The sequence below is a fragment of the Plecotus auritus genome (assembly GCF_963455305.1).
Source record: "Plecotus auritus genome assembly, chromosome: 4".
NCBI lineage: Eukaryota > Metazoa > Chordata > Mammalia > Chiroptera > Vespertilionidae > Plecotus > Plecotus auritus.
In genome coordinates, this window is record NC_137775.1 from 67,711,162 (window position 1) to 67,733,640 (window position 22,479).

General features: G+C 38.6%; 1 protein-coding gene across 1 annotated transcript in view; it reads right to left on the reverse strand.

Annotated features, from left to right (window-relative positions):
* The window catches only part of CD109 (CD109 molecule), a 120,685-nt gene that overhangs the window by 48,460 nt on the left and 49,746 nt on the right, over positions 1-22,479 (reverse strand). Inside the window, exons 6-15 of the mRNA XM_080665861.1 lie at positions 22,375-22,414; positions 19,694-19,778; positions 9,712-9,808; positions 9,065-9,206; positions 8,054-8,163; positions 4,824-5,048; positions 4,130-4,231; positions 3,979-4,041; positions 2,362-2,538; positions 1,733-1,885 (exon numbers count right to left, since the gene is read on the reverse strand). Coding sequence (XP_080521987.1) covers positions 1,733-1,885; positions 2,362-2,538; positions 3,979-4,041; positions 4,130-4,231; positions 4,824-5,048; positions 8,054-8,163; positions 9,065-9,206; positions 9,712-9,808; positions 19,694-19,778; positions 22,375-22,414 — 1,194 coding nt within the window. The remainder of the gene's footprint in view (positions 1-1,732; positions 1,886-2,361; positions 2,539-3,978; positions 4,042-4,129; positions 4,232-4,823; positions 5,049-8,053; positions 8,164-9,064; positions 9,207-9,711; positions 9,809-19,693; positions 19,779-22,374; positions 22,415-22,479) is intronic.

Below are 22,479 nucleotides of genomic sequence, written 5' to 3' on the forward strand. Positions count from 1 at the left end.
GCGTTGGACTGGGGGTTTCAGCCCAATTCCTGCAGGCCACCCCAAGGGACCCCACCCGTGCAGGAATTCATGCACCAGGCCTCTAGTTAAAAGATATTGACTACCAGATTAGATTAAAAAACAAATGCATATAGTTACGTGCTAGCTGTAAAATATACTTAAAACCAAAACTCACAAAAGGTTTAAAATAAAATGATGGGGCCCTAGCTGGTTTGGCTCAGTGGATAGGGTGTCGGCCTGTAGACTGAAGGGTCCCTGGTATGATTCTAGTCAAGGGCACATGACCAGGTTGTGGGCTCGATTCCCAATAGGAAACATGCAGGAGGCAGCTGATCAATGATTCTCTCTTATCACTGATGTTTCTATCTCTCTCTCCCTTTTCCTTCCTCTCTGAAATTAATAAAAATACATTTATACTTAATTAACTAATTAATTAATTAAATGATGGGAAAACACACCAGGCAGGTATAAATCTAAAGAAAGCTGAAGTAGCAATTTTAGTTATGGCAATATTTAATATAAATATAGAGAGAGAGATAGAGAGACAGCAATGGAGACAGAGAAACACAGAGAGCATGAGCACCAGAAAAAAGTGGTGTGTGTATGAAAAAATAAAAATATTTAAGATATTTATAAAGTTGTAAAATGACAGCTACTACTATATTCAGTCAGGGGTCCTCAAACTTTTTAAACAGGGGGCCAGTTCACTGTCTCTCAGACCGTTGGAGGGCCGGACTATAGTTTTTTAAAAAAACTATGAACAAATTCCTATGCGCACTGCGGGCCCAGGACGAGTCGGCTGCTAAGCAAGACAGGCAGCGGCACCCGGCAGGCTGGATAAATGTCCTCGGCGGGCCGCATGTGGCCCGCGGGCCGTAGTTTGAGGACCCCTGAAAATCAATTGCAAGTTGCTATATATTTTTTAGAGTAATATGAATTTTAGAAAAGTCAAGAGAAAAATACGATCAATGGGCTATAAATGAGTTGTGTTTGTTTGTTTTTTAAAGGATTGAGAAAAATTAGCTGTATAGGCCAAAAAAGGAAGTATAATTTTCCTCAAGAGTATTAATTTTACAATAAGATGACCAAATTAGTCTAAGCATATATAGCTTTCTTCCTGCCGTTGTTAATCACTGTACATAATCAATTAACAGGCATAAGTTATACAACCTACATTTCAACTGGCACTGGTGCACCAGGATAAATCAAGAACTTACAAATAAAACTGAAAGGACTAATATATAGGAATTCATTTGTGTAACACTAGACATTCACATACTTCTTGCTTTGTAAATTTTCTGAAGTTTCACATGATTTCACTCCCTCAATACAATGCAAATTTCTGATTCAATGTGGATTGTAATTGTTTATAACCATATGTATAGCCAGATAGAAGGTATTTCAAAACTATCAAAAGCTCTCTGGACCGATGTCACCCCGAATTGGGCAAGTCAATTTCCTAGTACTGCCTCAAGAGTCTTAAATTAAAATATAGTATGAAAATGAGGGAAAACTGCAGATGGCATTTCTCGTGCAAGACAGCAATCACAATAGACCACATAAGCCTCTTTCCAACATAAGGACTGAAATGCAGATCCTAGTTTATTTGGAAGCCCTCCTGGGTATTAACTTCACCTGAAGAGGAACTAATGAAATTTCTTTTAGATATCTGAAGTCATGCAATGGTTTCTCTTTCACGTGTATTTTTGTAATGAGACACAGCTAAACTCACATTTTCCATTGTAATATCATTTGAGGCATTCATCAGGTACACACTTTTGTCAACAGCTACAATCCCCACTAGCGAGTGGGGCTGTGTCACAGAGATCCTCAGAGAGACTTTCTCAGATGGCTCAGCAATAGGTTTACTCCAAAATAGGTTTATCTAAGAAAGGGAGAAAACTGGATTGATTTCACTGGTTAAAGCATTACTTACCAATAACAGAGCAACGCTTCAAAATCTAGCAAAAATTCTACAGTTGCCTTGGCTCAGAGATCATTCTGAAACCATCCATAAGCCTTCTCAAGGAAAAGGAATTGTAAAAAGAAAACTTTACTCCCACAGTGTCTGCAAGTTATGGAACTTCTCACAGTGCCAGAAATCTAAATTACCCTTCACTTCTCTACCTTTCCTCTTCCCTTTCTCCATCCCTCACAACTCAGCTCCCACCCAGTGCTGGAGAGAAAACAGCAGTACTACATACGTAGTAACTAAATATGAAGAGATTTAAGCACAGTTCTAGAAATGAATATAAATTTCTAATCAGTTTGGTTTAATGATACTTTTCCAAAGAAATATTACATTTCTCAGACTTCACAAATATAAAGTTTTCTTGTAAATATCATTACCTGAAACCTTACCTTATTTTTTAAAATAAGCTGAATAGGAACTTTTAGAACATCATTTATAATTTCCCCATCATCTTCAATATAATACACAATGATACAGGCTTTTGGAGCCCAAGAATTTTCTGGTATTAAAGAGAAGGTTGTTGAACTTTGCTTGCCCACAGCCATCAACTGTCCCTTGGATATTACCTGAAACACATAGTAGTTGGTTTCATTTTATGCTAAAGCTAGTGAGAATTTCAACCGCAGCTACATTTATCATGATTTTAACTACACACACAAATTTTTTACTTAAACCAACCTCAAAGTCGATTTGAATGTCAGAAAGCCGCCCTGACCAACACAGAGAGTATATATAGGCTGGGAAATAGAAAATGATAAGACAAAGCAACACTGACTGAGGCAACAGTAGTAGTTTCACCGAGAGTCTACTTTTTGCATTATTTACAATAGCCAAGATCTGGAAGCAACCTACATGCTCACTGGTAACAATGGACAAAGAGGTTGTAGTGGATATTTACAATGGATATTAGCCAAAAAAGAATGAAATCTTGCCATCTGTGACAACATGGATGGTCTTAGAGGGCATTATGCTAAGTGAAATAAGTCAGACAGAGAAAGAAAAATACCACATGATTTCATGTATATGTGGAATCTAAAGAGCAAAACAAATAAACAAAACAAAAATAAACTAACTCATAGATACAGAGAACAAACTGATGATTGCCAGATAGAAGGAGGATGGGGGATGGGCAAAAAGATGAAAGAGGTTAAGAAGTACAAACTGCCAGGTATGAAAATAGTCATGGGGATATAAAGTACAGCATAGAAAATATAGTCAATAATATTGTAATAACTATGTATGGTGTCAGATGGGTGCTAGCCTTATCAGGGTGATCACTTCATAAGGCATATAAATGTCAAATCACTCTTTGTACACTTGAAACGAATATAATAGTATATGCCAACTATAATTTAAAATAAATAAATAACATTTTTAATTTTAAAAAGTCTATTTTTGAATGGAAGGAATACAGAGCATCTTTGGGAGACCTGGATTAGCAAAACTACAAGGCTGAGGGTAACAATTTTACTTTCTTTTTTGTTTTTCTTATATTTTATAATTTTCTACAATGAAGATGTGGGGCATATCTAATAGAAATTTAAATTTTAAAAGTTAAATTTAAAATGTAATGCAACATTTCATTACCCATCTTAAATTGGAAATGCAAATATAGACAAGGAAACAAGACAAGATATTGTGACTACAGTATAAAAAGGACAGGCTAAAAAGTGTGAGGCTGAATTTTAAAAATAAGTAAGTTTAGCCTGGCCATTGTGGATCAGTGGTTGAGCATCAACCTATGAACTAGAAGGTCACGGTTTGATTCCCAATCAGGGCGCATGCCTGAGTTGTGGGCTCAATCCCCGGTATGGGGCATGCAGGAGGCAGCTGATCAATGACTCTCTCTCATCATTGATGTTTCTATCTCTCACTCCCCTTCCCCCTTCCTCTCTGAAATCAATAAAAATATATTTTTAATTAGTATGCTTAGTCTAGACATAAGGTAGACACAATTTAAGATGATTCCATAATAGATCATAAATTTAGATTCTATAACAGATTACCATGTAGCTGAACTCCTTCAATTGCTTGTTGCCTCTAACCACCAACTCAAAAGGTGATCCCACCTAGAAAAAAAAATCTTAATTAATATGTACATATTAATGGCATAAGAGTATAATTATATTGCAATTATCAAGTGATTGTAAGCATTACCTTTATATTTTCATCTCTTGTTTTTAGCTGGATGTATGTTTTACTAGGAGACTTAAATACACCATAAACCGCCAAGTTATTCACACTATTAAGAAAAAAGGCCTATAACAAAAGAAAAGGGAGCTATAAATTTTTATTTTTAGCAAAACCTTGAGAAAAGATGCACCCTGATGAACAATTACTGAAAAGAAAATGTACTTTTACTTTTTTTTCATGCAGGAAAAATACATTCCCCAGACACTAGATCTTTATCATTTCATAGCTTATACTATAAACAAAGTGATAGCTGTAAAACACGGAAGAGTGTCTTCATCATCATGATCTAAGAAGGATTTCTTTCCTTCTCTCCACAACACAGAGCTCATTTACAAGCAAGAAATCATATTTGGCTCCTGCCAAAACACAATTTCAAGTGATTGAGAATCAACCTAGACTGGGAGTTTGGGGAGTTTCTCCATCATATTTTCAACTTGCTATATTTTACTGTACTTTTCAACATGAATGAATGAGGAAGCATTCAGTGTAACCTTGAGTCACTGTCATTAAATTACTTTTAACACTTTCCCCCATTTTTAGAAATAGAAACATGTCCACTTCCTGTGCACTTTGACCTCCAGCAGATTGAATGCCTACCACAAGATTACAATTTTAATGATGTTACTGCAGTAACATAATGATGGAAAACAGATGGTACCTTTAATTGTAGCTGAGTGGAATTGTCCAGGATTGGGAATTCAATCTTAAATATTCCATTCTGGGGGACAGAATAGTTTAGGATCTGGGAAGCTTCTATTTCCTGATTTCTACTGTTCCATCTGCTCCCGTACTCTGTAGAGTTTCTCTGTGTCACCATTATCATTACATTATTCATTCTTTCTTCAAGACTCAGTTGCTTACCATCAGAACGTGTTACCTTCACCTAATAATCAAAACACAACATTTTAAAAACAGGTTACAAGAGAAGTCAAGGAGCCTGGCTGGCATGGCTCAGTGGTTGAGCATCAACCGATGAACCAGGAGGTAACGGTTCTATTCCTGGTCAGGGCACATGCCCAGGTTGCTGGCTCTATCCCCAGTAGGGGGCATGCAGGAGGCAGCTGGTCAATGATTCTCTCTCATCATTGATGTTTCTATCTCTCTCTCTCTCCCTCTCTCTTCCTCTCTGAAATCAATAAAAATGTATTTTAAAAAGAAAGAGAAAGAAGTCAAGGATTTAAGTTCAGTTAAACCCAGTTTCCATCAATACTATTCCTATAAAACCAAACTCTCAAAATTATTAGTGGCACCCTAACTTCCAGATTAAGTGGCCTCTCCCTTCTATGACCACTGATGACTCCACTGATGACTCCCTTCTTGATATTATAGCTTCTCTCGCCTTCAGTGTCTCCACAACTACCTCCTTCACTTCATACCCCTCTTCCTCCATCCTCTCAGTGCCCTTCTTGGTTCCTTTTCCCTCCCGCTAAATATGGAGATTTGTCAAGACCAAATTATCAATGAACTGTTATTCTGTCTTCCTACTGCCACCCATACCTCACTCTGGAGCTCATGCTCAACACCTCTAATACCCTGCAGAATATTTCTACTTGTATATCCCTGTCATTTCAAATTCAACACATTTAAAACTGAGTAACCATCTCACCAGTCCTCTTTTTACTAACACCACAATTCTGCCAGACTTGTTTCTGAATTTTCCTCACCTCCCAAATCTAATGTACACTAAGTCTTGTACTGTACTTCTCTCTTTCATCCTCTCCACTCCCACATCCACCACCACAAGGCTGCCATCCTCCTGCATAGGCCCTTGATCAGTCTCCCTGGAATACTGCTTCCATGCCAGGGTTCTTGTTCCAGCATTAAGAAGGGTTCAGCAATCTGGAGAAAGGCTGTTCATAGATTAAGTAAGAGTCCAGATATGAAAGATAATTTTGAAAGGCATTGGGGGTCAGAGGAGCCTGGCTGAAGAAACCAGGTTCTCCTTGTCTCAGGACCCTTGCTTTTTATTAACACATTTTGTCCTTAGGCAAGGTGGAGATAATACACTTCAAAGGATAGGGTTTCATACAGAAGTATTGTCAGATTGGGGAATAGCCTACGGCTGTTCAGGTGTTTAGCCAGTAGGAGGCAATAACATGTAGATTAAGATGCCCTGAGCTGTCTGGCAGCAAACAATCATCCTATTCAGGTTTTGGGGAAATGCCTTTAGCCATTCCAACAGGTGATTACATATGTGACTCAGCCCTTGTTGAGTCCCCAAGTTCCATCAACCTTTTGATGAAACTCTTGCAATTATAACATGCTGGAACTGGCTTCTGGCACTTCCACCATACCCCTCCCACGTTCATAGGCTCCTAGACTCTCACCACCTGGAGCATAAAGTTCAAACACATATGTGAGCCATTTAGGATCCTTTACAACTCCTCAAGCTCTGCCTTCTGTTTTCTTCTTGACGATTTCCAGACAAAAGTTCTCTGCTGCAATTGCACTAGTCAAGTTGCGTCTCAGCTCATCTTGCCCTCCATCTCCCAACCCCACACCCAAAGATTTAAAATCCTTGTTTGATCTTCTAACAAATAGCTTAAAGTTTCCCCTTCCACAGAACATCTCTTTAATGACCCTCCTCCATATCCCAAAGCCAACTCTTCCTCCCTGAGCTCTCATATATATTTATATATTATTTCAGAAAGGAAGGGAGAGGGAGAGATAGAAACATCAATAATGAGAGATAATCATTGATCGGCTGCCTCCTGCATGCCCCCCAGTGGGGATTGAGCTCACAACCCAGGCATATGCCCTGACCAGGAATCAAACCTGGAATCCTTCAGTCTGCAGGCCGGCGCTTTATCCACTGAGCCAAATCAGCTAGGGCTCTCATTGTTTCACTCAACTCATTTGGAAGTTACTATATGCAGCCTCATATGTTTTTTGGTTCTTGGTTTTTGGTTTTACTTACTTACCTTTTCAAACTGTCAATTATAAGGTCACTGAAATCACAAACTATCTAAAATTTCTCAAGTCATTTAGATTTATGGGATATATAGAATTGTTTCCAAATGACCTTTGTCTAATTTTCCTGAAAAGGTAGTTTCCAACAAAGATATTTTTTCAAAAATTATTTAATAACCAATTTAAGTTAGATTTGGGTAAATAAAGTTTTATTGGAACATAGCCACCCACACTGCTTACAAAGTGGCTATGGCTGTTTTTATGCTACCACAGCAGAGTCAAGTAGCTCTGACAAAGACCATGTGGCCCACAATGCTGAAAATATCTGCTATTATCTAGCCCTTTGCAGAAAAAGGTTGTTGACACCTATTTTAAATCCCTGTAGAAATATATTCATGACACTTAGCCTGCCCTGAATTCTATTTGTGTGTGTATTTTCTAGTCACCATCACAAAAACCGTGAATCTAGGGCAGGGACTGCATCTTTCTCATCTCTGCAGCCCAATAGATCACTATGCCTTACACAGTGTCAACATTCACTCAATTAACAAGTGATAGTTCAACATTTTCCTAAAAAAGAAAAAATGAGTAGATTTGTTGATCATTTTTTAATGCTACCTCTTTGCTAGAACTAAAATTAGTCATTATAAAAATCTAATTAAAATTGAATATTTTGATCAGCATCTAATTCCTTCAATGACTTTATAAAGACTTCATTGTAACAACCCAAATCTAACTTAAATTGGTTATTAAATAAATTTTGAAAAAAATACCTTTGTTGGAAACTACCTTTTTAGAAAAATTAGACAAAGGTCATTTGGAAACAATTCTATATATCCCATAAATCTAAATAAGAAAAGTAATCTGTCCACTTTGGGCTTAAATTTTTTGAAAAGCGCTAAAAAAATATTATTTTGCATTTTGTTTCATTAAATTGAACTTAATGCTTTTAGGTCACTGATAAATATCCCAACTTACAGTGGCTGTGAAGTTGAGAGATGGCTTCAAGACAGTAGCATAATCAGAGAAATCAATGGTGTACTCATGCTGCTTGAAAAATACATTGGAGCTTGCATTTCTTGAGATACCTGTTTTGGAAATTGCATCATTTAGAAAGCAAAAGTTATAGTTCACCAACAGGCTTCTAGCTACCAGACTTCCCCATCTGAGCTAATTCCCCAAGGGGTTAAGATATCAGGGCACAGAAACCTCATTTCCACATCGGCTTCTGTGGCTATTCTGTCCTCTGTGGGTCCCTTCTAAGCACCATTACTGCCACCCCAACAGATTAAGGCCACTGACAGAAGTCTTTCACTCTTTTGGGGATTGGTGAAAGCTGTTGAAATAGCAACAGAAAGATCCAAGTAATTAACCTTTATTTAATTACTAAGAGAAAACTGTCTGGGAGCAGGTGTGATTTCAGAATATGTTAAGTGATTAAAAAAAAAAAAAAAAGATGATCAATCAGCTAAAAAGGTATGCCTTTCCATGTAATTCTCATGCTGAAAATAAAGAACAGAAATGGAAACAATTACAACTATCTATTACATGTGGTTGAAGTACAGACTTTTATAGGAAATAAATTTCCCCTTCATGATGAAAACATTCTGCACGCTGGACTAATAAACAGTTGTGACAATTTCAGCATTAAACAGCATCTTTAGAAAGGCAGTGATGTTCCCAGACAAGCATGCTAGTTATAATAAGAAAGATGACAGAACAGCCATGGCCAGCATAGCTCGCTCTCTCGCGCTCGCTCTCTCTCTCTCTCTCTCTCTCTCTCTCTCTCTCCTCTCTCCTCTCTCCTCTCTCCTCTCTCCTCTCTCCTCTCTCCTCTCTCCTCTCTCCCCCTCCCCCTTCCTTTCCACTCTCTAAAATCAATGGAAGAAATATCCTCCAGTGAGGATTAACAAAACAAAACAAAAATTAAGAAAGATGACAGAGCAGCACCACATAAATAACTTTACCTTCATTTCAAAGTCTACAAACCTGTAAGTGATTCTGTCACCGTGGCTAAAATTTCTACCGGCCCAGGGGATGACGGAGATTTGTGTTCAGAAAGCCGATCTGAAAAATCCATTACCTTTTTCATCTCTTCGTCAGTAAAAGAGAATTTTGCAGATCCATTTATCTGTTTTGTTAAAAAAAATGTTCAGTTTTATTGTTCACTTTAGCAATCCATATTTTAGAAATAAAACTCAAATTAAGTCACATCAAACAATGTGATGGCTCTGGTTTGACTCTAATCCAGGGGTGGGCAAACTTTTTGACTCAAGGGCCACAATGGGTTCTTAAACTGGACCGGAGGGCCGGAACAAAAGCATGGATGGAGTGTTTGTGTGAACTAATATAAATTCAAAGTAAAGGAGCGGAGGGGAGAGCAAGAAAACCCTCCACTCTTTCGGCTCCGTGGGCTGGATAGAACAGCCGAACGGGCCGGATCCGGCCCTCGGGCCGTAGTTTCCCCACAGCTGCTCTAATCACTATAAAGGGGTAAATTCTCACTTATCCAATGTCAGAAAGCTCTTTTTTTCTTACACTCAATTATTTTGTTAACTCTGTACAAATCTTATTTCTAGAAAAAGAATGCTCATAGTTATCCCCATTACTAGTTATAAGACATCTGCAAAAGTTACCTTAAATTTTTTTGTAATATTTTTCTTCGGGCCCCAAAAAGATAAAGGTAAAAATGTAAGTGTTACATCTCCTTTCACAGGCTTCCCATATGTATACCTGAAAAATAATAAATGGGTGGGGTTTTTTTTACATTTCCAATTTGATATTATCAAACTAACAATTAAAAATATTACTTTCAATAGCATATACTGGCAACCCAACTTAAAAGAATTATATTAAAATATACTCTTACTACAAATTTTCAAAACTAAGCATAGCTAAGAAGTGTCCTTAATAAATAGTGATCCTTGAAATTAAGTCTCCAAAATGGGAAGACTTTTAACTACACCACCTCATAGCAGTTCCTAGAACACACTTTACCCAGACTCTAATCATTTCAATGATTAGAGATAATACATAAGTGGGAGTGACAGTTTTCTGCTCCAAGATTTTTAAAAGATTATGAAAACCATTTCTTCTAGAAATCTGGACTGACTGGCCCATTAACCAAATGCATGCCTAGGAGACATCAAAGTTTTTGAACATTTTAACATGTTCGTTGAAACTGCAATCACCTTGGTTCACTGCTGCATGTTTCAATATTAACCAGGAGGACTTATTAGACCAGACATGCTGGGGCACCGAATGGGCTTGTGGCTCTCAAAGATTTTTTTCTTCAGGAAATTTTATAATAAGAGTACAGGGTTTTAATGCAAAACTAACTTCTTGAATTAAATCTCATCTCTGCTGCTTGCATTCTATGTATTAATTTTATCCCCTCTCATGAGGAGAAAGTCTCTTCGTGTGAAGGAAAGGCAATCTTTAGTAAACCATTTTATTGCCAGAGAGCCTTTTGTAAATGTGTTTCCTGGGTTCCATCCATGTCTATGTGAAATGTTGAGGCAAACTTGGATGTCAATTTTGCTCTGCACTATATAAATCAAACAGCAGCGCCTGCTTCCTGAATCCATTAGTTGAACACAGAAACTGTCTGAATCAACTCAACTCAAAAGTCAATGGTAAAGTCAATGAAAGAAAAATACCACATGATCTCACTCATTTGTGGATAATAAAAAACATTATAAACTGATGAACAAAAAGAGAGATACAGAGGCAGTAAAGCATCAAACAGACTGTCAAATTACAGCAGGAAGGTTAGGGAGAAGTGGGGGAAATAAGAGATCAACCGAAGGACTTATATGCAGGCATATAAGAGTAACCAATGGATGCAAAACATTGGGGGGTGAGGGCATGTATGGGAGTGGGGTGGGGGGGGCAATGGTAAGGTATGTACACATATAATACCTTAATTTAAAAAAATAAAAAATAAAAAAAAAGCAGAGAAAAAAAGTCAATGGTAAAATGTAGCAAATTCAAAATTAAGAATAAAATAAATCAGTCTTCAAATGATAACAGTGAAGTTAGTGGAAACCTTGGTTAGCAATTTCAGTATCAAATTCATTCATTCAAAAGAGAGTTCTCAAAACCTAACCTTGCTGTATTTTATTAAAGTTTAAATAAATGCATGTCTATAATATCAGAACATTGTATTTTAAAAGAATTATATCACATGAGTAGTACAGGGAACTTTAAAATCATAATTTAAAGTATTCTCAGACACAAATATTTTTTAATTTTGATTTAAATGTGAAGCAGATTTAGCTTTCCAAGCCCCAAGCTAATTATAATAATTGTAAAACAAGGATACTGGCAGTTATTGTCGTAAATAGAATCTGGAAGCATTTGGCATACACTAATTTTTCAGAAAGTAGTAGTTTGACAACATTTAAAAAAGCAAATCAAAGATATTCTTTTTTTGGAAAACAGCCATAGCACAAAAGGTTTACAAAATGATACCTAAAAATTTGAAACTTTTAATATAATCCGTGTTTATCCCCACCCTTTTTTTATGTCATTTCCAGGATACAAATAAATAAATTCTTCAAAAAATAAATGCATTTTAATAAACCTTAGGTTAAATAATATTTTTTAATTTCTACTATCTGCAGGAGTTATGGAAGTAACTAGATGTATGCTATGTCATTTTCTTTATAATTCTCTAGAACCCACTGTGGTTGGTGGAAAAGAATCTATTATTTATTTTAATAAGGTGGGAATAGTGAGCAGATGTTCAAGTTAGAGATTTCAAAACTAAAAAGAGATTGTTAACCTTCTTCTTTGGGTAATGTGCAATGCTTTGCACATTAACTATGCCTAGATGAGACAGATGGCTACTAGCAAAAAAGCAACCTAAACCCGGCTGGTATGGCTCATTGGACTGAGTGTTGTCCCGTGGACCAAGAGGTTCTGGGTTCGATTCATGGTCAGGGCACATGCCCAGTTTTTGGGCTTAATCCCCCAGTAGGGGGCATGCAGGAGGCAGCTGATTGATGTGTCTCTCTCATTGATGTTTCTATCTCTCTCCATCTCCCTTCCTCTCTATCTAAAAATCAATAAAAACATTTTTTAAAAGGTAACCTAAATTGTTTATCATTTATTCATAGAGATGAATATAATAACTATTATGAAACATTTTTAAATCATCTAACTTAATAACAACCATCCAAGTGGTAAGACAACAGAACTCATCTTTCACCAAAATACACCCAAAGAATAAATGGATTTCAAACCCCACTCTCTACCCCCTAATTCTGTGACAAGACCAAACCCATCACCCATACAATTCAATTTGGTTCATTCCAAATAGCAGGCTTTTGATTGGGTATGAAGCTCTTTGCTGTGCTACACAGAGCTTGGAACTGAAACCTATGGACTGTATTGTTTATCCACTTGTTCTTTCAATAGTACTTATTAGATACCTACTCCATAACTAGCACTGTACTACCAAGATGCCGTGATAAGCAAGGAACAGACTCACCTTCAAAGAGGTGGACTAGCAAACAGCAGTACTGTGTGACTAGAGCTATGAGAGGTATAAAGATAGAGGGTTAGGGGAAGTAGCCAAGCCTTGAAACAGCCTATGTAAAGGCCTATTGGTCAGAAAAAGCATTTTGCATTCTTAAAAACACAAGTAACATTTGGGAAGGGTTTGGGTGGGATATTTCAAAGGACATAAAACTAGAAAAGAGCCCAGCTGTCATGGCTCAGTGGCTGAGTGTCAACCTATGAACCAGGAGGTCATGGTTCAATTCCCAGGCAGGGCACATGCCCGGAATTGCGGGCTCGATCCCCGGTGGTGGGCATGCAGGAGGCAGCCAATCAATGATTCTCTCTCATCATTCATGTTTCTCTCTCTCTCTCTCTCCCTCTTCCTTCTTCTCTGAAATCAATAAAAATATTAAAAAAAAAAAAAAAACTAGAGAGAGAAACCAAGATGGCAGCATAGGTAAGCACCTAAACTGCCTCACACAACAATTTCAAAACTACAACTAAAAGACAGAACGGACACCATCCAGAACCACAGGAAAGCTGGCTGAGTGAAAATTCTACAAACTAGAAGGAAAGAGAAAAGCTCACAGAGAATTGGAGGTACGGCAAAGGGGCTTTGTGCGTGCAGAGGGAAGGGCAGCTGAGAGCCTGGCTGACTTTCTCTGGCGGAAGGGGGAAGGAAGCCCCCGACCGCACTGAACCCCATTTCTGACTGCACTGAACCCCAGTCCCGGGCGAAACACCGTGGACCCAGGCTCATACAGGGGGAGTCTGGACTGTCAGGTAGAGAGAAAGGCACCCGGAGACTCAGAGACCCGAGGGAGACCCGGTAGGCAGGGTTCTGGAGGCGCGCGCACCAGTGTGCACAAAGGCTGCGGAGGTTGCCACAGGCTTTCCCTAGCAGAAGGGAGTCCGAAGCTCCTGACTGCACTGAACCCCAAATCTGACTGCACTGAAACCCAGTTCCAGGTAAGCCCCTGGGGACCCGCGCTCTTACGGGGGGGAATCTGGACTCTCGGGCAGAGACTTGGGAGCCAGGGAAGACAGAGGTCTGCAGGCGCGCGCATGCCAGTGCGCACAAAGGCTGCAGAGGTTGCCACAGGCTTTCCCTAGTGGAAGGGAGTCAGAAGCTCCTGACTGCACTGACCCCAGTTCTGACTGCACTGAATGCCAGTTCCAGGTGAGCCCCTGGGGACCCAAGCTCTTGTGGGGGGAATCTGGACTCTCGGGCGGAGACTCAGGAGCCGGGGAAGGCAGAGGTCTGCAGGCGCGCACGCGCGCAAGGGCAAGGCTGACTGGAAGCCAAGAATGTCTGCTCCACCCTGAGACTCCACCCCATCCAAGCTGAGCAAAGAGGCTATTGCAATTTGGCAAGTCTAATCCTATAAGGCTGTCTCCAGCACCGAACTTCTCCCAGCGTAGACACAGCTGATCCTTACAGCCAACTGGCCTGGAGGTCAATTCCTCCCAGTGATACCAACAACAATCAAGACTTAACTACAACAAGGCTGTACACACAGTCCACAAAGGGGTGCACCAAGAGTGTCCACCTCAGGTTAACTGGGGAGGCCAACCCACTGGGCCATATAGGAAACCTAGCACACAAATCTACCCTACCAACTCAGGGAATCAGTGAAAATGCGGCGTCAAAGGAACAGATCACAAACTAAAGAAATGGAGGAAAACAAAGGACTGGATATAGAATTCAAAACCACAGTTATAAGACTTTTCAAGAATATCCTAGAAAAAGCCGATAAATATAACAAGACCCTCGAAGATATGAAAAAGGACCAACTAGAAATTAAACATACACTGACTGAAATAAAAAATATTATACAGAGACCCAACAACAGACTAGAGGAACACAAGAATCAAGTCAAAGAATTGAAATACAAAGAAGCAAAAAACACTCAACCGGAAAAGCAAAAAGAAAAAAAAAAGCCAAAAAGTTGAAGATAGTGTAAGAAGACTCTGGAACAACTTCAAGCGTACCAACATCAGAATTTGGGGGTGCCAGAAGAAGAGAGAGAGCAAGATACTGAAAACCTATTTGAAGAAATAATGACAGAAAACTTCCCCCACCTGGTGAAAGAAATAGACTTACAAGTCCAGGAAGCGCACAGAACCCCAAACAAACGGAATCCAAAGAGGACCACACCAAGACACATCATAATTAAAATGCCAGGAGCATAAGACAAAGAGAGAATATTAAAAGCAGCAAGAGAAAAGCAGTTAGTTACCTCCAAGGGAGCACCCATACGATTGTCAGCTGATTTCTCAACAGAAACTATGCAGGCCAGACTGGAGTGGCAAGAAATTTTCAAAGTGATGAATAGCAAGAACCTACAACCAAGATTACTCTACCCAGCAAAGCTATCATTCAGAACTGAAGGGCAGATAAAGAGCTTCACAGATAAGAAACAGCTAAAGGAGTTCATCACCATCAAACCAGTATTATATGAAATGCTGAAAGGTATTCTTAAAGAAGAGGAAGAAGAAAAAAGTAAAGAGAAAAATTATGAACAACAAATACATATCTATCAACAAGTGAACCTAAAAATCAAGTGAATTAAAAACCTGAGGAACAGAATAATCTGGTGAATATAATAGAATCAGGGGCATAGAAAGGGAGTGGACTGATAATTCTCAGGGGGAAAGGGGTATGGGGGGGGTTCAGGAAGAGACTGGACAAAAATCATACACCCATGGATGAGGACAGTGGGGGTTAGGTAAGGGCAGAAGGTGGGGTGGGAACCGGGTGGAGGGGAGCTATGGGGGGAAAAAGGAGAAACAATTGTAATAATCTTAATAAAGATTTATTTTAAAAAAAAACTAGAAAAGAACTTTATTAGATATCCTAAAAGTCTTGAACTTCGTCCTCAAGGCAGTGGTCTGAAAATTTTCATGCAAAAGCGTCAAAATTGATTTGTCTTTAGCCTAAAGTAAAGAAAGAAACAGAAGAAGGAGAGGAGGAGGAGGAGAGGGGGGTAGAGAAGGGAAGGGAGAAGAGGATGGGGAGTGGGAAAAGGAGAAAAACAGCAAGAACTCTGGATGATTCAGAGTAAAGAAAACACTGAAGGGTAAAACTGAAGTCAGAAAAAACTTTTCAGAAACTACAACAGTAACTAAGGAGAGAAAGATGATGTTGGCCTGAATCAAAACAGTGGCAATGGAGATGGATTTGAAAGAAATCATGGAGTTAAAACAAATAGCATTGGATACTGATTAGATGTGGAGATTGAAGGAGTGGGAAGAGTATAGTTGACTTGGGCAGCTAAACAGATAGTGGTGCAGTCCACCAAGAAAGGACACAGAAAAGAATCATATTTAGGGGAAGATGACTAGTTAAAGAATCTGTGGGATACTCAGCAAGAAAAGACATGAGGATCTGAATCTCAATACAGAAATATGGACTAGAGATATAGATTCGGGTGTCACAACTTACAAACAGTAGCAGAAGTCCTGGCCATGGAGAAGATAATTCAAATGTGTAAAGAAAGAAGAGAGCCAAAGATGGAACACTGAGAAATAAGAACTTTTCAAAGATAGGCAGAAGGGAGTTGCCTTCAAAGAGTCTCAAAGGCGTAGCCAAGAAGAAAGAAGGAAAAAAAAAAAAAAGAAAGAAAGAAAAACAGGAAAGAAATAGAGAGGACAACAATGTCAGAGCTACAAAGAGGGGAAAGGTAAAATGAGTTTCAATGGCATGACTCAGGGCATTGAAAGGCAGACTGTAGGGGGCTGAAGAATGACTGGATGTAAAGAAGTGACAAATGCAACTCTAAGTAGGCTGGGAAGATAGGACGGTATTGGGAAGTAGACAGGAGATTCAAGGGAAGGTTTGTTTCTTTTAATGATAGATATGTTTAAATACATAGTGAAGACGCTGCTAAAGAACCAAGTAGAAGAAATCAAGACACAGGTAAAAGAGGAAGTGGGATTGGAAGCCTCTGATAGGAGGCAGCATCCAAGGCCTAAATGGAGGGACACAGAAAAGAATTTCCTCTGAAGGGAGAATAGATGTTGCTTTCATTATGACAGACACAAGATCATCATCTTCATCATCATTTCAATCTTTTCTGGGACATAGTATTTATAGAATAGGTCTAAGCCAATTTTTAACATATATTTTTATTGATTTCAGAGAGTGAGAGGGAGAGTGATAGAAATATCAATGATGAGAATCATTGATTGACTGCCTCCTGCACACCTTTCACTGGGTATCAAGCCCAAAACGCAGGCATGTGCCCTGACTGGGAATCAAACCGTGACCTCCTGGTTCGTAGGTTGATGCTCAACCACCGAGCCATGGTGGCTGGGCGGTCTATGCCAATTTTAATAGACTTAAAGAAGACACTGTTGGTCAGAAGGTTTCATTAGCCTGTTGCAAAGTTGTAAATTATATCCTCAGTCTGAATGAAAGCAGACCCTCCTGAAACTGCATTGATAGGCCTGAAAGTCATGACAGCTGGAACAAGGGAGAAGTTTATTCCTATGAGAAAAGGGGCCTATGCCTTTGGATGTTGACACAGAAGATCACACTGCCCTGAGACAGAACTACCTTCCTTTGCCATAACCACAGACATCACCCATAGGCAACTGAAGCTTGAAGAAAGGAGACTTGGAATGGATTATTATCAGAACTAGCCAGATCTGAGAACTTCCAATGGCAAAAAGAGGTTCACTATCTACAACAGACAAAGCAAACATACTGAAAAGGTCTTGATGTGTGAACTTCACTAGTCTAGAGTGCCCAGTCACTCAATCAAACATTAATCTACATGTTGAGATGAAGGTATTTTATAGTTGTGATTAAATTCCATAATCAGCTGGCTTTAAGGAGATTATCCTAGATCATCTGGGTGCACCTGACTCAATCAGTTGAAAGGCCTTAAAAGCAGACCTTAGACTTCGCTAAAGAGGAAGAAATTCTGCCTGTGGACAACTTCAGCCTATGCCTGAGAGTTCCAGCCTACCCCTCCTGATGGCCTCCTCTACAGATTTTGAATGTGCCTAGCCAGCCCCCACATTCACATAAGCTAATTCCTTGCAACAAATCTTCCTATGTATCTCCTACTCATTCTACGTCTATGACAGAACCTTGACTGCTACAACACTAAGGAAAATTATGAAAATACAATGTGGTGAACACTAAAGAAATGCCAGAGAGCCATCACAATTATTATGTCCCTCTCAGCCATTTGTATTTCAAAGAGGCTCAACAAATGAGAATCAGGATGAAATGACAAGGTTTCTTACTGGGCTAGAAGGAGGAGGGTGTGGCTTCAGGAGATCTACACCCCTTAAATTGTATATAAAGTTTTCTGAAGTTACTAGAGTTAAGAGCCACTGTTTTAACTAATTGTATTAAATCCCTGGCAAAGCACTGAAAAACAAAAGCAAAGATTACATATATCCACCCTCAACTTAACCTATGCAAACACTGATGGGCTGTGTGAATTTGCACTTACTAAATTTTATAAGCATTAGTCAAAGAACTCAAATTAAACCCAGACAGAGGCTTAACCTTCAGCCAAGATCAAGGGCAAGATAATAATTATGTAAAATGCAGGCATTAATATGTTTTCTAAACCATAAATCCATCCACAATACCCAAGTTCACTTTGGAAGCTACTTCTTAGTTGAACATGGGCAGAAAACCAACTTGGTGTATAAATCGGAGACATGTTTTTGCCATTGTGTTGCATGGGCTTCAGGTGATTTGGGCCAGACAGAATCTAAAGCAGGAGTCCTCAGAAAGTTTTGGTCTGTGGACTGCTTCTGCCAGGAGACTCAGGGCCCCTCGCTTGCCAGTGACACAAACCCTTACCAAGAGAGGAACATGGCACTGAGACAGCAGTGAGACGAGGTCCAGTTTTTATCAGCTACTGCAAATAAATTCTGAAACTAAATAAATTTCAATGAAAAAAGCACAGATATTGACACATCAAAAATAAAAGCTACAAGAGATCAGTCCTAGAGTTACTTGAGGGCAAACCCAGGCTATACTTTTGAGAACCACTAATCTGAGCCTATACTTTTTTAAAAAAAATGTTAAGTCTAGATATGTCAGGTTCTTTTTTTTCTTTTTTTTGTTAAATGTATTGGGGTGACATTAGTTAATAAAATTATATAGGTTTCAAGTATACAATCTATAATACATCATCTGTAAACATCATTGTGTGGCCACCATCCAAAGTCAAATCTTTGTTGATCACCAAACACTCAACTTCCTCTACCCTTCGCTACCTCCCCTTTTCCTTTGATAACCACCATACTGCATCCTGAGTTTGAGAAATGCTAGTCTGGAACTTTCAGATGCTTGTTGTCTCAGCAAAGCCAAAAGCTTTGCTGTTCAATCCAATAGATCAAAAATCACGGGAGTCACTATATATCTGTGGGTTGGAAGTCTCTGTGTACCTATGCTGAAATGGATGATGAGTGTGAATTATTTATTCATATGCTAATTGCAATCAGACAACCAAATCCCTCCCCCAAGAGTCAACCTCCATCATTAACAGAGAAAAAAATTAGGATTTAAGAAGAGGTCCATCCATGCCTTAAGAATGAGGAATAACGGTACTTTTTTAAAAAAACAAATCTGACATAATCTATAATATAAATCCCTTGATTAGTCTTGGGAAGACACTAGTGTGTGGAAAATATTTCAGGACCAACTTGGAAGCAGAGAGATGTGTACAAAGATCTGTACAGACGTGTTCCATGCTTAATTGTTTATTGTAGATATTTGTCTCCTGCCCATTAAGGTATCTTTTTTTTAATATATATTTAATATATATTTGTATTGATTTCAGAGAGGAAAGGAGAGGGAGAGAGATATATAAACATCAGTAATGATAGAGAATCATTGATTGGCTGCCTCCTACATGCCTTCCACTGGGGATCAAGCATGCAACCCGGGCATGTGCCCTTGACCAGAATCAAACCTGGAACCCTTTAGTCGCCAGGCTAATGCTCTATCCACTGAGCCGAACTGGCTAGGGCCCATTGAGGTATCTTAATAAGCAGAACATTGTGCTACTATTCTGTGGTATATAATGAGTTCTCTGTCATACAGTTTTATAACAGTTTATAGTCATGAAAAAGGATACTCACTTTGCTGTGACAATACCATTTAAACTCTTAGAATTCAAAGAATAATATAATGGTGTCTGCAGAGCAACTTCAAACTTTGGTAATACTGGGGAAAAAAGAGTAAATATTTTAAAGAATCTATTTTACTATCATTTACAGCTTGACAAAAATCACAAACAGAATTGCTCTAAATGAGTTTATAATTGGTACTATTTGAAATTAGATTCATCATGATCCAAATGAATACACATTAAGACTTAGATGAAAAGCACTTTATCCAAAGTCAGAAATCCAATGAAGCTAGTGACTAGACAGTGACAGTGGGGGCCAGTTGCTGGGACAGTAACAGTGGGGACTTCCATTGGTAGAACCTAAATTGTATCCAGAACACTAAATGGGAATGCATCTGAGTGCTATAAGACCAGCTGTCACCCATTAGTGTGGCCTTACTACTTGATAAAACACTTCCATATTGTTTGGTAGACAGCTGCTTCTAGAGCAGCCCCTTCCCTCATCTCTTTCACCAATTTGGCTACTAAAAGCACATCCTGGGGACCCAAGTCTCTCCTTCTTCTGGATGATGCCACATATGCAGTCATAGACTCCTTGTCCTTTGAGGCAAAGGCAAATCAAGTTGTATAGTAGAATTTCTAGTTAATAGGTAAGATATGGCTATAAAATATTTTTTTTCTTGTCACAGGTACTGATAGGTGATTCCAAAATTAGAAACCTCTACTTTAGTCAGCTTTATATAATTAAGATATAATATATTTTATCAATATTAATGCTATCTGATATAAAGAACTCACCCAGAATATACAATTTTTGTTTTCTTTCAGTATACAGAAATATTTTTTCTCTAACTTCACTGGCCAAAGAAGTAGATCAATCTCATAAAAAAGCATCTCCCCATTCAATTAACACAAGAGTAGTAACAAGAAGGCCAACGGCTCAACAACATAGGGCAGACCTCCAGCTCCAAACCAGGCTATAGATCCTTGGTGTGCCAAGACACTCCTGGACTCAAGACCAATCTAGGATTGGAGAGTCAAAAAGCCATATGGTCAACTGTGACCTTCCTCCAAGGCTCTCCACCAACACAGAAGTTAGGGAACACTCAGAGGTAGAGTTTCCTTAGAACAAGGAAATTCAAATGTCCCCTCCTCAAAAAACATAGGCAATTAATTCCCCACTTCCACTAGACCCCATTCAGCAACATACCACAACCCAGCACCACCTCTATGTGAAGTGAAAATAGCCTATAAAAACCCTGGCCACCCAGACTTATTCTTCTAGATCAAGGCTGTCAAAAAGAAATAAAATGTGAGCCATACAGTGTAATTTTACATTTCCAGTAGCCACATTTAAAAAGAAAAAAAAACAGTAAAATTAATTTTTGCAATGTTTTATTTAACCCCACATATCCAAAATATCTATAATAATAAAAGCATAATATGCTAATTAGACCAGTCTTCCTTCTGGACAACCTTCCGGACGAAGCCAGGGCTGCAAGGGAAGCCTGGGTCCTGGGTGCCTGCCGGCAGCCGGAGGGAAGCCCAGGTCCCGGGTGCCTGCCAGTGGCCAGAGGGAAGCCCGGGTCCAGGTTGCCAGAGGGAAGCCAGTGCCAGCAGGCGGGGGAAGGAAGGCATACTCTTGCATGAATTTCGTGCATTGGGCCTCTAGTAATCAGTATAAAAATGTATTATTCATGAATTATTTTTCTTTTTTCTTTGTGTATTGTCTTCAAAATTTTGTGTTTTACACACTTAGAGCACATCTCCATTTGGACTGGTCACATTTCAAGTGTTCAACAGCCACACTTGGTGAGTGACCCCAAATTAGACAACAGAATTCCAGGTCAGGGGTCAGTAAATAATGACCAGCAAAAACTAAGAGTGTTTCGTGCATTTTTAACTGTTTGAGAAAAAATCAAAAGCAGAATATTTCGCGACATAAAAATTACTAAAATTCATATTTCCATGTCCACAAACAAAATATTATTGGATCACAGTCATATCCACCTTACATAGTTTTTGTGGCTGCTTCGTAGCAAAGTTGAGTGGTTAGGACAGAGACATATGGCCCATAGAACCTTTATAAAAAATATTTGCTGTTTCCAGTTCTAGTTGATCATGAGACTTAGATGTGGTATAAGCTACATGGAGGCTGAACCACAAAAGTATAAGCAAACTATCTCCAGAATTTCTAAAGCTGAATGAAACACAATCTCAAAAAAGTGACACAAACGATATAAAAAAGCTTGTGTATAACCTCAAAATAGCTATTAAAATTAAAACTAATACTAGATCCTATGCTTTAACTCTCATCTCTACTTTCTCTTCCTCCACCAACAAAATGCTTGGCTCACACTGTTTTTATCTATGTGTGTCTAAGTGCAATATTCACAAATTTTTAAATATGTATATTATGATCAAGACAAAGTAGAAAAACAATAATTGTGCATAAAAGAAATAGTCTAGCATAATGGAACTATAGGTGATCTTTTTCCTCCTTTATTCTTTATTATAACCTTTTATAACTTTCACTTTTACAAAGGAAAAAATGATTAGATCTATAAGAAACATCAGGATTTTACCTCCACTGGGATTTTTAATTTAAATTACACATCTTTTGGAAATTTCTCTTATCTCTGTGGAAAGTAATAAATGTGTTTCCTTCCAAATAAATTGAAAAACTCTTACCATATTCTGAAACCTGGAATAATTGATAATATGTCTGGTCCTATTGGGAGGAAGAAAAAAAAAGAAAATATATGAGTTCTTATTTTATTATTTTGCTTGCTTACT